The sequence below is a fragment of the Seriola aureovittata genome, chromosome 19 (assembly GCF_021018895.1).
Source record: "Seriola aureovittata isolate HTS-2021-v1 ecotype China chromosome 19, ASM2101889v1, whole genome shotgun sequence".
Classification (NCBI taxonomy): Eukaryota; Metazoa; Chordata; class Actinopteri; order Carangiformes; family Carangidae; genus Seriola; species Seriola aureovittata.
Genome location: NC_079382.1, coordinates 16,425,649 through 16,441,802, shown reverse-complemented (window position 1 = coordinate 16,441,802; position 16,154 = coordinate 16,425,649). Strand labels below are relative to the sequence as shown.

The window sequence follows — 16,154 nt, the reverse complement described above, 5'->3', positions numbered from 1 at the left end:
AGCAAGGGGGCTGAACGGGTAACTGAAGAACATGGATGGCTATGGCATTTAATTATTGATTAATGGAAGACCTACAAGGCTGTTAGCTGAACATGCCAGCAGGAGGTGAAAAGACTTAGCAGGGAATTCAAACCTGATATTTTTCCTTGTTTTTCAGAAGTTTAACAGGCAACCTTGTGGAGCTAGAATAATATATGGTTGTGGGGTTGTTTGTCCATGAGGTATCAGTAGGACTTTAGCCTTCTGTATTGGCATCAGTGTGTTTTCAGTCACCTCTGAGGGCAGAGCTGACAAATCCTGTAATTGATTGCGCCTTTGCTTGAGGCCATCGGCTTTCCGACACGTTTCATTCAGCACATAAACCCGTCAGAAATGAAATGAGCTAAAGCTTCCAGCCACACTCAGTGTTTTCAGTGTCATCCAGGTGTTCTCCAGTTTCTCATTATACTGTACATTAAGATCATAATCCACATTACTCATATATTCAACTTGTTATTCTGTCCCTTAATCTAATCAGGTTCATTTACTGTGTCGTGAAGGCAGTCAGAGCGCTGCAGTGTCGCCTGCGAGATACCAAATCTCCTACAAATCAAGGTCGGATTAATTTGTGTCCCACTGCCAGAAATAGCGTTGTAGTTTCTTTGAGTTGTGCGTCTTTGTTCTGTGGCAAAGATAATGTGTTAGATGACATGGAGATGCAAAGTGTACCACATTTCCATATACGTGATGTAATTGAATGAAATCCAGGAGGCATGCAGTTGATTAATTGGGCTTGGACTACATCCTGCGGAGTATTTGATTTGCCTGTGCAGTGTTCCAAATGCTGCACTGATGCAGTCATGTGTACACACAACGTCGACAATCATAAAAACAGACATCGGTGAGGTGGGGACAGATGCAGTGAGAAGTCTCAGGTGAGCACTGTTCTGCTTCATGAGTCCATATGTGACAAGGGCCTAAATCTTGCCTTTATGTTCTGTTGTAAACAGCATTGTTCTGCTGTTTCTTACATCATCTGCGTATTTGAGTTTTTCAAAGTCCTATGTATAAATAGGACAACAGCAAAGCAGTTCTAGTGATGGCCAGGGTCGGTCAGACTGTCGATCAACCACTTTCATCCATTTTGGTTCCATTACATTTTGGTCCAAATATGTTAACAACAATTGGCTGGACTGCCATGAAATTTTGTAGAGATTCATGGTTCCTAAAGCAGTGGTTCTTTTTAACTTGTTAACATCAAGGACCCCTAAACCGACACAAATAAGACAATGGACCCTTATTTGATAACATCTTGTCCCATATCCCCCATCTGATAAAATGTTTGTTTTTAGATGTTTTATTGCTGAAAGTGTTTGAGACCAATGACCAAAATAGTCATAGTATAATAGTCTATCAGTGTGTTACTTGGATGGATGGAAATACATAAATAATAAAATAAATCATTTCCCATTTTGCTGGGAACGCCCTCAAGGACCCCTGGGGTTCCCTGGACCCCACTTTGAGAACCACTGCCCAAAAGAACAAATCCCACTGACCTTTATGATCCTATGACTTTTCATCTAGCGTCGCTAGCAACTGAAGTTTTCACTTATCCACTTCATCATCTACAGAAGGGACTGGCACAAAACTTTGTCCAGACATTCATGTTTGTGGTTTTCAGTGAAATGTCTTGACAGCTATTGCCTGGATTGCCATGACATTTGGCAAAGACATTCATTTTGCCCTCGGGATGATTTGTAATTAGCTTTACCTTGTGTTTAATTCTAATTAAAAAATGTTAGCATGCTAATATGCTTCACTTTGATTGGGAACATGGTAAACTTTTTAGCCCCTAAACATTAACGTGTTTCTCATTATCATTGTAAGCATGTTAGCATGCTGACGTTGGCATTCAGCTGAAAGCACTAAGTACACCCTCAAACAGCCATGGCTCGAGACTCCTAGTCTTGTTTATCCTGGCTGCAGTATAAGGCTAACTGTGGCTCAGAGATAGCTGTAGCTTATGTAAGCAATATGCTGGTAATGTTGCAGGCTTGTTACAAGGCAAGACGAGATGTGGGCCTGCAGCTCGGGCCCAGCGGGGACAGGTCGGACAGAGGCCGCTCCCCACAGATGCCGGATCCCGTCAGGGAAACAACCAGCTTCTGTCTCCAGCCAGGTGCACTGTGGAGTGGCTGTGCTCCCAGAGATCTGAGCCGTATGGTGGTACCATGATCACACAGTGTTCCAGCTGGAGCTCTGGCTGATGGATGATGAGTCCTCAGCATGGGAGGTTTTTCTTCCTGCTCGCTTTAATTCTGTATGACTTCAAGCTCTTAATATAGCCCAAGCCCTTTTTACAACAGTTCAGAGATGTGATGGTTGATTCTTGTTCTCTTTATTATTATTTTTTTCCTTGAATAGGTAAGAAGTCACTGGTTGCGGTGAGGCTGAAGATGATTTTCAGAAAATGTTTTGAACCATTTCAGTCCTTTGAAAAATTTGAAGCCCTTGATGATGTCTTGAATTTTCTGTTTGGTTTTTTTTGGATGATGATCGCAGGCTGCTATTTAATTTGCATCTGACCCTTTCTGGCTGTGGTGCCCTGTTTTAAGGTATACGAGAGGTTTTTGCTGTATGAAATAATCTACCGGAAAGAGATAGAAGAGAAGGAATATCACTCCCGTAGGTGCCGCAACCAAATGAGTTGCGTGTAACCCTGCTGAACCACCATGGCATCCCAGGCCATACTGACATCCATCATGAAGTCACATGGTCCTCTCAGGGTGGGGCGGGGACATGTACCTCACTGTCATGCTGCTGATGTGTGGTGACCGTGACATTTCCTCTCTCCTCAGCAATACACGAGTTCCCCAATGACCTTTTCACCAACAAGGAACGAAAAAGTGGGGCCATTCTGCTGCACATTGTGGCGGTAAGATGGCTTTTTGAAAAAATTATTTTTAAGAAACCGCACCTGCAACACCCTTCTCTTCAGTCCCTGGTCAACACTCTCAGTGGAGCTCAGCTCTTTGCAGTTGGATTTAGAAGCTGTTCACATACCCAATAACTGCTTTTCCAGTTTTTAAAGCCTGAAGGTAAGGTGGGGGCATTGTAGTAGTTTTTTGCCTAGCCAGATTTTAAAAATCCCTCAGAGGAAACCTGTGATCTTGTTAAAACCAGCTTGCACCCATTTTTGTCCTCACAGTATCTTATATAAATGTAAACTCAGACCCAGCTCAACATATTTAATCAGAAAGGTATATGGGAAAGAAAGGCTAATGAATCAAGCGCTTATTGAGCTTTTATCTTTAGATGGAACAAGGCAACAAGATGGAACATGGGTCAATGGCATATGAAACAAATGATGCATCCTCACCAATACTTGGTGTACACTCCCAATGGAAGCAGTCATAACTAGGGAATTGTAAAAACACAAATGAACACATCCAGGCTCATAATACACATACAGGATAAAGCAGCCAATCTTTTTTTCAGGGCACATTCACATTTAAGGGCTGCTACTGTCCTAAGATAAAGGGCTCACTAGCTAAACATCACAGCTGATGCAGGCCAAGAGGAATTGTCATTTGAATGCACATTGCATCAACTAGGGAACTACAAAAAGTCATTACTTTAATTTAATGGCTCTGAGTGTCATAAAATGATGATACCTCTCTAAGGAGAGCTTCAGCTCTTTGAGTGAATGCAGAAAGCTTCATAAATATGGCGGTGGAGGTATTTTCAGTCTCATTTGAAATGTTGCACATGATTCATAAGAATGGTGCTGAGGTAAATCCAGGCCCAGATCAGGAATAAGGACCTGCACATGTCTCTTCTTATGGGTTAGAGGTGTTTCTCCACATTTAAAAACCATTATTGTCTACATTGTCATGTTAAGCTCCACTGACATATACACACAGGCCACCTGCAGATTCCAGTGGAGCTACTGAGCATTGTTCATTTTAAAGCAGCTGTGAATAAACTCTTAATGCTGGATTTAACTGGCTACAAAATTTTTTTTTTTTTTTTTTTTTTTAGTTTAACCCATCCAGGGCTGTATCCTGAAATACTGTTTCAAAGCTTGGATTCTGGGAGCAAAATGCTGAAGCTTTTTCATAATGTATTATTGATAGTCTGTCTTAAAGTTACGTTCTGTGGGTAAAAAATTCTTTCAATCAGTTTTTTGTTACCATCCCACCCCTGGTGCTAGGAAAGGTAAAGAGGCAATTTCATACTAAAACAAGATATTGGCTATAATTTTGAATATTGTTTCATAGGAAAAAGACTGGAGTTTGTCCGTTAAATTGGAAGTGCATTAGGAATGGGTCTTTAAATCGCCAGTATGAACAGAAAGAGTGATTATAGCAAATTGCTTATTTTAGCACTCGACTATTGCTTTTAAGACAAATCTGAAAATTTATGAATCTTTCCTTTTTAAATGTAGCCTAATCTAAATCTGCTGATCACTATTTTTCCCATGTAAGGTTAAAAAAAAATCTCCTTAGTGACATAGAAATTTTTAGGACCAGGATATGAAGGGTCTTATTACAGATATGACCAAAACTGAAGGGGGAGATCTGATCATACTGCAGTCCTGCACTGCCCCCTGTGGATAGCATAGAGCAGAGCACACCTGCCAGAGCTGCCGGGCCATGATGATGTCACAGCTGATCTATAATTAATAGAGCTCTCCACAGCTACTAAAATAGGCCCCGCCCCTCATACGCCCCATGGTATTATGCAGGTCCAGTAGATTTTTCACATAGTAAGGGAAAACAACTCGTCACTGAACTGACATTTCGAATTTAATGCAGGTTCAATTTTAACTGGGTGCTGTGCTTTGGGATTCCCCTTCACCCATCCTTTAGCAGGAGAATATCTTTGCTCTGCCAAGGCTCTTAACTCAGCTGTGTATCCACACACACACACACACACACACACACACTTCCTCCTCTCACTTCTGTTTTGCTCGTGTCACACACACACTGTCACACACTTAACTCTGCTGATTTTGTCTGCAGACGCTCTACATGTTTCTGGCCCTCGCTATAACCTGCGACGAGTACTTTGTGACATCGCTGGAGAAACTCTGTGAGGTATTTGGACCTTGTAGTTTTTCATCTTTCAGTGTTGGAGTAACACAACACTGGTGGTGTGTGTGTGTGTGTGTGTGTGTATATATATATGTAAACCACCTCTTTTTGTTGTATTTCTGCAGAAACTAGATCTGAGCGAAGATGTTGCCGGGGCCACCTTCATGGCAGCTGGCAGTTCTGCCCCAGAGCTTTTTGCATCTGTCATTGGTAAACAAACACACACACAGAGCGTGCATACATACACTTAGACATTCCCAGATGGTTGGTGTCACCGCTGATTCTGATTGGCCTCTCTGTGTGCAGGTGTTTTCATCACCCACGGTGATGTGGGGGTGGGGACCATCGTTGGCTCAGCAGTCTTCAACATCCTTTGCATCATTGGTGTCTGCGGGATCTTCGCTGGACAGGTGTGTGTGTGTGGGAGAAGGAGTGACTTACTGCTGCATCATTCTGTTTATTTATAGACTGCAGAGTAGCACATGTGTGGCAGAAGTTTTTTTGCTGAGGGGAAACAAAGCCATCTGCTTCAGTTAGCTTTCTCAGAACTGGTTTTAGTAGAATTGGAAACCTAAACTCTGGAGGCATAAACAGATTATAAAGCTGTGATTCTTCTCAACTCTTTCACTGTTCACTAATACACATAGATCTCAAATATGACTGCACTTTTCCGCTGTGAAATCTTAGGTGGTGATACTGACCTGGTGGGCTGTTTTCAGGGATTCCTTCTACTACATCCTGTCTGTTTTGGCTTTGATTGCAGTAAGTCGATGAAGTTCACCATGTGCATTTATTAATGGACATCAGCTGAGACTTTCTAATCTAAGAGGAATGATTTCCTTCATTTTTCAGTTCATCTACGATGGGAAAATAGTTTGGTAAGTTTTTTTTTAATTTTTTTTTTTATAATCCACTTTAGCTATAACGCACTGTTGCTCAATTCTATGCACTCAAGGATTTTGCTGCTACAGCCTTACAGCCCTAACTATTGATTTTCTCATAAGTCATGTTCTCATGGTAATACTACCAATGGTAATGGTTGTAGCAGGCGACTAGAAGACTTGGAAATACTCCTATAAGCTGAAAGATCTTGGATATTCTATTTATTTTTATAAGTGTGCGGGAAACCTGAATTTGTTGTTGTTTTTTATCAGGTGGGAGAGTTTGGTGCTGGTGCTCATGTACGCAGGATACATCCTCGTCATGAAGTGAGTTCTGCATATTCATGTTGCGAGTTGAATACCACATCACCATAAAAAGATGAGTGTGTGCATAGGGGGTGGGGGGATGCTTGCACACTAACACCTGTGAGCTGCTGAGTATGCCCAACTGCGCACTCAGTAGTTTCACAAGAGAGGAGTGAGTTTCCAGCTGGAGGGGAGTGTCTCATTCATATCGCCTGCACAGACGTTAGCTGCACACTCAACTGTGGAGCACTTGTGTTGAAAAATGTTGCTCCTCTTCAGAAGTAAGATGCTGCAAAATACAATTTTTATGATGCATTTTGTTCAGCTAGGTTTATCATAACAGCATGTTACCTTGTCTTTTGACAATTATTCTAGATGTTAAAATTAGATAATGTGTATATATATATATATTTTAAAAAATGCTCCACATAGTATCTACCTGTCGACAATATTCCGTTTTGAATAGTTTCACTTCAACTGATGATTAACTTTAAATAGTAATTTCATATGTAAAAAATCTGTAATCCCATGAAACATAAATGAATTTATCATATTTACATATTGTAGTTTTCTTTTAAACTTGTGATAATTATTAAAGGATTAGAAGTGTTACTTAATGTTAAACTGGATAATCACAATCTTACAATCTGCTCTGAGAACTCCTTGTCCCCTGTCTCCTTAACTGTCAAAATTCAGCAAATAACAGACTCCTCTATTACACTCTATTTGTGTCTTTACAGTCCAAACTGCCTAATGCCAACCACATCGTTCTGTGCTGCTGTGTCTGTCCAGCTGGTAATCTGTGTTACACTCAGCAGCAGTCTGCTCTCTCCCTGCCATAAGAGTTTAATCTTTCTCCCTCTGCACTGGCTAAGAGCACAGGCTTAACTGGATCACTCCTCTCCTTTCTCATTTGGAGGAAAGAAGTGCTTACTGTAGGATACACTGTCATATGTCTCCCCTCTCCCAAAATATCTGCTAACCATTTTGGGCTGTTCCAGTCAAAATGGAGCAGAGTGGGTTTTATATAGCGCAGTCACAGCTCTGAGGTGACCTTCCAGGGCTCTGCTGTGATTTATTTATTTTTTATTTTTCTCCAAGCAAATGGCACACTTCCTGCCAAATGTGAAACAAATGACATAAGGAAAAAAGTGACGGTAAAAGATTCATTTAAACACAAAAACCTCTCTACTTTTGAATTTTAGTTGAGTTTGAGATTGGTCAATTATACTTGGCCCAAAACTGACAAAATATACCGTCTTAAACTGAACATGTGTCTGTCTTTACAACATCATCTTCATCTTCAAGCCTCTTCTTCATGGAGGACTTGACTTGGACTTTTTTTCCATCATCCTTGACATTTTGTGGATGTATTTGATTTAATGTCTCCTTTTCCCCCAAGGTTAACTAACTTCACAGTGGCACCTAGCTAACGAAAGGCTTTAGGTACTGCTACAAAAGTTTACAGTGATGCTGCACCACATGAGCACACAGTATGGACAATTAACATTACATGCACTGGTTGGTGTAGTTTTATGATATAAAAGTTAGCTTTAGCTAGGTAGCTAACTGAAAAAGCTGGTTGTGAATTAAGTTAGATAGCTTTTTTATCGCCTGATCTGAGTTTGAAGGAAAAGTATACATGTTATATTCGATTTTATATTTGTTTAGCAACAGTATTATTTATTGTCATCTGTTATATTATTGACTCTTCTGATAATTTTTTACTGTCTTTTACTTGCCTCCACACTTCACAATCTGTACAAAATATAACAACCTCTATCCTTAAACTTTAAATTCACACAAGGGAAAAACTGAAAGTAACATTAAATGTGGAATTAAGATGATACCATTGAATAATTTCTTCCAAATTGTACACTGAAACTGTAACACATTTTTAGTGCTAATGTCGGCTTCTGATGCTGGACCTCTGAGCACAGCTCTTCTGGTGTTGCCTCTGCGCATATTATGTTCAAAGGCAGCAGCAGCACTCAGTTCAGTATTTTTGATCCATTTTTATGTAACGCACTCAAATGGTCTTACTGAAGGCCCGTGTGGCTGATGAAAGCCTTGTGATTGGCTTCTGTGAACATTTCTGGCTTTCTCTTCCTTTTCTGTGCCAGTGCAGAAACAGCATATTTCAGCCATTTTTTTAGTTAGTGTAATGCTGATGCTCTTTTTTTTTTTTTTTTTAGAAAGTAGGCCACCTTAACTGTAAATTCGTTCTATAGATGTATGGAGTGTAAAGACTTTATTTTGGCTAATTTATACAACATTACAAACGAGTGGGAGCCTTTCATCTGAAGCTCATACTGTAAACCCTATTTGCAAATGTGAATCCTGACACTGGATGTCCTATCTTGTTTATTTTTCTTCCCTTTTTGGACTCTCAGCTGAACTAGTTCAGCATCTCTAATTTAGGGATTATGTTCCATCTGTTTACTAGATTCAACTCCAGCATGCAGAATTTTTTCATGGGGAAGTCGAAGAAGAACGTGGCCAATGGTAACGCTGCGGCAAGCAGTGAGATGGAGGACGGTAATACTAGTTATGACTATGTTTGGGATGACGACCCGTCATCGCCTTTACTCTCAGCAGGTAAGGTTAATCAGACAGGCTGGGTACTAGACTATTCTCTGCCAGGAAATTAATCAGATCTATGTTGAAATAAGATTGAGATAACTCGGCCATGAAATGAGATGATTTGACTTTCTCTGGAAGACTGTGGGTGTTTCTTTCTACTAAAACGTCTGTGGCTTTAAACTTTCCCCCCTTCAGCTGAACTAACTTAACTTGCTTCAGCTTATACTATATTCTGCTGAGATGTACTCAAAACAATAGTTCCTCATCTTTGGGGAAATATAACAATCTGCTTCCTTGCTGACAGTTAAATGAGTAAATGATGCCACTCTAATATCTTCTTGCTAAAAATGAAACTATAGCCAGCAGCCGGTTAGCTTAGTTTAGCATTACAGACTGGAAACATGGGAAACCACTAGCCTGGCTTTGTCCAAAGGTAACACTTTTAGTCAATTTCTTCTTATGGTACAGTATGCTCAGCTAACAGGCTGCTTGCTGTAGCTTTATGTTTAGTGTATAGACATGAGAGTGGTGGTGATCTTGTTAACTCTGTGAGAAAGCATATAAACATATTTCTCAAAAATGGACATTCAAACTATTCCTTTTTGAATGAGAAGCAAACTGCTAAATTTTCCAAAGTAAGTTTCAGTCCTCCAGCATCTGTGAACTGCACTACCTGAAGACCCAGTTTATTAAATTTCTCTTTTTCCCCTTTAAAAGTTGGATATGTTCCTCCCTTTTTGGGTGATAAGCAACTGAAGCTTATCTGAGTATATAGGGGCCACAAAATAAAATGTTCCTGTTGAAAATGGGAAAAGCGTAATGAAGATACTCTTTTATCTTCCTTCGGTAATGCAGTTTACTGTCAGGGGACTTTGTTGTCTTGGGGTCTCTTCAACCTTTGCTGAATAGCATCTTCAATGTCATGTTTGGGTGCCACAGTTCTCCACTTCTTCCCTTTTCCTTTTTCGACCTTTCAAAAACTTCTAGTCAGTGACATTTAACCCCTCTGAGAGGTTTAACCCTTCCCACTTTGGCTGTACTAGTGTTAACATGCCTGTCTGTTTAGCCTTACTAAACTTATTCTTGCTTACTGTCAACAGTTGTGCTGCTGTGTGCCAATTCTTTCCACTTGCATACTACTTTTCTTCTGCTGGTCTCTGGAGTGTTGAGCCACTCACTCCTGAAGTGGTAATGAATTTCACAAGAGGAACTGTTTATGCTGTCTCTGTTTACACAGTTAATTTATGTGCATTCTTGCATGTATAATAAGTCAAATTAAGGCTGAGTTAAACTAATAAGTGTCCTGTAGAACTTTTTCATTCCCCATACACTGCATCTTATAGCTAATTGTGAGCAAAGAGCAAATGAGGAGTTATAGGATGCCAATAAAACCTTTTTAAGATATGCATTATTGTCAGAACACACATTATCTGAAGGGGAGTGACCACTCGCATAACAGTTTGAGATTGTCAGGTCAAAAATGCCAGAGGTTTCCAGTGCTGCAGATTTAGAAATCAATGTCAGTAGTCCCATAAATATTCACAAGTGATAGGTAAACTTCAAAGCTCCACCAGGCAATTTGGGAGAGCTATCTGAAGTTCAGTACCCAGACATCATCATGTGAACTGTGCACAGCACCCTCATGTAAACCCACCCAACTACTGTGTGATGATTTTTTCCCAAGGTGAGTCCTATGGTGAATCTCAAACTCCTCCGTTCCTCCACGACATGAGCCTGGAGTGAAGCGGAGGAAAGATTTGGGACTTTAATCAGCAACTCCATAAAAACTAGATGAATTTTTGATCAAGTGCTCCCATCATGACTGAATTTGCTCACCTTTCATATTTACAACATTGTACTAATATATGCAGTCTTACAAGTGAATCTTTGTCAACATTATCACTGTCCAGTGAAAACCACCTGTCTCCAAATTTCATTTCAGAGTCACTGAAAGATTGAGTGAAACTAAACTATTTAAAACCTGTTCATTTAATTAACTGGAAAAAGGCATCGCCACAATGAACTCACTCATGAAACGTCGACATTTTTAGATGCAAGGACAGTGATGACATGTTACATGCTCAGAGATACTGGATTTAAAATGGTTCAAACCTACACGTGATGATCCCTTCCTTTGTTTCCTAGAAAGTCAACACTCGTTTATGTGTCCCCAAAACCGTTCTACTAAGAATCGCTTCCCTCGTCTCCGTTGAGGCAACAAGTAAGATGAAGGCACCAACATACGTCACGTAGGTTGTAGAGGGAGAGATGAGTGACAGGAGGAGTGATTTCCGGAGCTTTGGAAAACACCCCAACTTGTCTCGATAAGACATTCACGCAGTTCGTTTAGGGGACGTTTTTGCTCTTAAGTTTTGATTTGTGTGTGTATTGAACTGTCAACTTCCGGTCCATGTTGTGATTTTAGGTTAACAGGAATATATTTTGACATTAAAAAAAATAGCCTATGGCAGCTTTAACTCTGGCATAGAGACAAAATGGCTCTGCTTCAGCAACCATTAATATTCCTTGGCCCAGGAAACTAGCGCCACAGAGTAGAAAATGACACTGCATATATTCATAGTATAGTATGTGTCTCTTAATGACGATGCCCCTTTTTATTTAGCTGTTTAGTCGTGGCTGTGGCTCAGGAGGTAGAGTGGTCGTCCGCTAATTAGGTCAGTGGTTCGATCCCTGGCTGCTCCAGGCCACATGTCGAAGTATCCTGATGGCCGTTTCATCAGTGTATGAGTGTGATATATGAATGTGGGTGAATGTGGCAAGTATTGTAAAGCGCTTTGAGTGGTTAGTAAGACTAGGTGATATATAAGTGCATCTTGTAATTTGCACTTTTGCCAATCGGGTATAATTGACTTTATTTGCATATCACTTTTTAAAAACCAGTGTCACAAAGCACTTCAGTCATGAAGGGAGTAAGTACATGAACTTGAATGAAACAAAAGAAAAAAAGTTCTGTGTGTTAATCCGGGAAGATTGATGCACAGTTCATTCATTCATTCATTTCCTTTTATTTATTTATTTTTTATATTTGTATCATATCCCTCCACCCCTTAGTCAAGCCCAGCAAGGCTTACAGCCGTGGCTCAGTGGTGATGGTGGACGAGATCATCAACGCCAGCCCTACAAAGTTCAGGTTTCCAGAGGCTGGCCTCCGTGTCATGGTCACCAGCCATTTTGGACCCAAGACCCGTCTGCGCATGGCCAGTCGCCTCATCATTACAGAGGTACAGCTGGGCGTTGTTGCTCCAGTCTTTCTTTACAGTGTTTGCAGCTTCGCATGTCTGAGTTTAGTTTCAACTCTTTTGTAAACTCCTTATCTCACTTGCACAGTGTACACATATATTTGTGTTTTGCATGGATTGCAAAGACACATGATTGCAGTAAAAGTTTTGGCAGTAGCTCAGCAATCAAAGGAGCGGCACGTCTGCTCATGTGCTCTTTGACTTAGTTTCTGTTTTCTGAAAGCGCCAGAAGTTGGTCCAAGCTGCCAATGGCGTGGAGACACAAGTGATTGACGGGAAGGTTGAAATCGAGAACGGGAACGTGCCAGAGGACAAACCCACCGAGGCGGAGGAAAACGAAACCATCTCACCGTTTCACATTCCAAGTACGTGATGCATGTATTTACTTGATGAATGTGTGTAATTTGGCATACATGGACGGATACTTTAGGGGGTAAAGAGATACAGGAACAACCTAATTATGAAGCATCTTCACATCTTTGACAGTTCAGATATATTTATGAATCTATTATACATCCTCCTGTGTTGGTTATTTTAACAACTTGAAGCATTAGTAATACTGAAAGGCATTTTTAGTTGGACAGCTCTGCTCAATCTGCTTAAGAATTTCTTTCCGCTTCAACAGTTATTGATGTCCTCCCTCAAATTAGTCAGTGGCTGCATATGTACTGACTAATGATCACCCTCTTTGACAGCTCTGAGCGGGCCTGCCCTTTTATCAGTCAGTGGCTGCTGATGTGAAAAGAATCTGAATCTGATTAATCTGATTTAATACGAAACAGACCAATTCATCAAAGTGGGTGGAAGTGTTGTTGGGTTATATTAGGCGAAAAGGCATTAAAAGAAGTGGAACGGAGGAGGATAGAGTTTTGGTGTTTGAGGTGCCATGTGCGGTCTGTCTGTCTGAAATCTTGTACCACAAAACAGGAAAAGGGTGCCGTTAGTATAAAAGCTTTTTGCCAGGAAAAAAAAAAAAAAAAGCTTTCAGTATTGGTGCTAAATGACGGATGGATGGGTATGTTTATCCTTTTCACTAAAGCCAAAGAGGGAATAAAAGCAAATGGAACCATAGCTTGGCCACAAGCAGACATATCTCCTGTTTTTCAGTTGTTTTTTTTAACACTATTTATTCATTTGTCCCATTTCAATAAAACCTCATTAACGGTACAAACAACTCTCAGAAAAAACAAAGATGTGATGCAGATTTCTTACATTTTCTGAAACTGTAAATGTTGTTGGCACATCGAATAGAATTAGGTCAATATACCTGATTAAGTGTGACGTTAGAAATCAGTTGCTTGACAGAAAAGATTCTCCACATAATCAATGAGGGGAAACAACTATAATTTAACCCACAATGAAAAGCTGAAGAGCTACACTCTTGTGCTCATGTGCATTTTTGCTGCAGGAGGTATTGGCAGCAAGTTCAAGTGGCTGATCTCGTGGCCTCTGCTCCTGTTGCTGTTCTTCACCGTCCCGAACTGTGCCAAGCCTCGCTGGGAGAAATTCTTCATGGTTTCCTTCATCCTGTCCACTGTCTGGATTGCTATCTTCTCCTACTTGATGGTCTGGATGGTGAGTGTAATTACACCTGTTTGTGTGGAAAGGAAGAACTTAATAGATTTTTAGAATGAGGTATTTACCACGGCACTACTACTATTACTTTTACTTGAGTATCGGTAGTATAACACATCAGTCAGTCAAGATAAAATAAATTCACATGAATTTTTATCACAGGAAATCTTTCTGCTTTTGTTGGGAACCAATCTAATGTAAAAATGTCAAATGTTCATAAGAATTTGTGCATTTATTAGACTTATGTGATAGTAAAGTCAATATTTGTTGACATTTTGCGCTGTTGGTTTAACAAAACATGCAATTTGATAACATTTTTCACTGCTTTCTGGCATTTTAGAGACAAAACTATAATGGATTTAATTGAAAGAATTATCTACAGATTAATCGATACTGTAAATAATTGTTAGTTGCAGCTTTAAATTCAAAGACATAAATCAGAAAAGCAGGATATATCACAACCAAGAGTTGTACTGTAAAAATGAATTAGTACAGTTTAAATCATAGAAGTATTAACTGTCAAATGAGTCACCTTATGCTTCCTGCCAGGAGGGTAACATTAATTATCCATAGGACATAACTCAATAATTTATCTATTCAGTATATACAGACCGTCCAGGAGAGTAGGTACAAAGAGTAAAATGCATAAAACATTAAACATGAGTATTTGTTAGTATTTGAATGTGACATGCCTTTCCCCATGAAACAGATAATGCTATTTTTGAGCCCTAACACTGCCTGTGCATTTCTCTCAGGTCACTATAATTGGCTACACTCTGGGAATCCCTGATGTCATCATGGGCATCACTTTCCTGGCAGCAGGCACCAGTGTCCCAGACTGCATAGCCAGTCTCATCGTGGCTCGGCAAGGTATACCTTTCCCCTTGAACCATTTTTGGATCGCTATTGTATTATGGTTCTATTATGCAGTAGAGAGCCGGACGTTGTGTTTATGTGGTGTACATTTAATACCACTTGTCTACCAGGACATCTAATTTAAAAAAATTTGTATGCTTTTACGATCCCCGATGGCTAGTTGGCTGAATCATTAAAATAAACATTAAAATACGAATATAGATGCAGTGTCTTTGTGGATAGCTTGAGGTAGTTTGACGTGAGAGCGAAGAGATGGAAGAAGTAGAGAAATGTATCACAACATCTAGATAAGTAAGAATGCACTGTAAGCTGTTTACATGCAGATGAGTCAACGTGTGTGTGAATTTGAGCTATAGTTGGTTAAACTTAGACATCTAGATATGCAAAACTGTACTTTGTGAGCTTTTACAAATGTAGTGCAACACACACACACACACTACACACACACACACACAGATGTGTCACCTACAGTACATGCATGGAAGCAAATTGTTCAAATAGGAATTTGTACAAAGCACTTTAAAGTACAGGGGCAAGAAAAAACAGTGCAGACACATTACTAAATAGCCCTGTGTAACTGCCTTCCCAGCTGAAACTACAGAGCAGAGAAATGTTGAACTTCAGTTGGAAATAAAGATTTGTTTTTTGCTTGCTCTTTGTTTTGTTGCAGGTCTGGGAGACATGGCGGTGTCCAACACAATCGGCAGCAACGTGTTTGATATTCTGGTGGGACTGGGGGTTCCCTGGGCGATACAGACCATGTGTGTAAGCTATGGATCAGAGGTAAGGAGCTAGTTTGCTTTGCCACAGCTCAGACCTTATTAGTGACAACAAAATCCAGTGTGTCCTTATGTCTCGCAGTGAATAATAACATTTAATGACGGCCAATGAATCGCTGAGCTTTTTCCCTGTGTGTTGCAGGTGATGATTAACAGTCGGGGGCTGGTGTACTCAGTGGTGCTTCTGCTGGGCTCTGTGGCCCTCACGGTGAGCAATAGTTAATCATGTTTACGCCACGCCGGTGCCACATGTCGACCACTTCTGTAGTGTACCTTGCGTGTTTAAAGTAGAAATCCAGTGTCTTTTAGACAAAATAAAGATCCCTGTTTGCCTAAGGTCATCACTGACTGATGCCCTGTTATGTAATGGAGACTGAAGCAGGTTATGTAATTGGTTCATAAAAATGTAAAAAAAATTCTGCATCATAAACACTTTGTGTCTTTCCTGTCTTTCCTCTGGTGCACTGGAAATGATGCATTTTTCTTTTAGGAATAAACAGGTTGTTGTGATGCATTCAGTGATATTGGAATATGAAACGTCTTAGTAGAGAAAATAAACCAGAATGTCTCTTTAATGCAAATCAGAGTTCTTGTCAGAAAGTGGGACACATTTTCTTAAACGACCCCTTCACAATGTGATGTCAAATAATCATGAGTCCCCACACAGCAAGTGTGTGAAAATGTAAGACCTTGAAAACTGACGACACAGTTCCTGTCTCTGATTTACCCCATATACTGTAGCTATAAACAAATGCAGCATCAGCACTAGTAGAAAGAATCCCAGTTTCATTAATAGAAAAAGATTATCTCAGCTTTAAT

General features: G+C 40.1%; 1 protein-coding gene across 3 annotated transcripts in view; it reads left to right on the top strand.

Annotated features, from left to right (window-relative positions):
• slc24a4b (solute carrier family 24 member 4b) overlaps positions 1–16,154 on the top strand; it is a 34,947-nt gene that overhangs the window by 15,143 nt on the left and 3,650 nt on the right. The window contains exons 3-16 of one of the 3 annotated variants that reach the window (XM_056405682.1): positions 2,838–2,914; positions 5,004–5,078; positions 5,201–5,285; positions 5,382–5,485; positions 5,763–5,837; positions 5,928–5,953; positions 6,230–6,283; positions 8,709–8,860; positions 11,918–12,087; positions 12,335–12,470; positions 13,514–13,680; positions 14,436–14,550; positions 15,227–15,339; positions 15,478–15,543. In XM_056405682.1, the coding sequence (XP_056261657.1) occupies positions 2,838–2,914; positions 5,004–5,078; positions 5,201–5,285; positions 5,382–5,485; positions 5,763–5,837; positions 5,928–5,953; positions 6,230–6,283; positions 8,709–8,860; positions 11,918–12,087; positions 12,335–12,470; positions 13,514–13,680; positions 14,436–14,550; positions 15,227–15,339; positions 15,478–15,543 (1,415 nt within the window). Of the gene's footprint in view, positions 1–2,837; positions 2,915–5,003; positions 5,079–5,200; positions 5,286–5,381; positions 5,486–5,762; positions 5,838–5,927; positions 5,954–6,229; positions 6,284–8,708; positions 8,861–11,917; positions 12,088–12,328; positions 12,471–13,513; positions 13,681–14,435; positions 14,551–15,226; positions 15,340–15,477; positions 15,544–16,154 lie in introns of all 3 variants that reach the window. The other 2 variants (XM_056405681.1, XM_056405683.1) reach the window with 2 other exon arrangements.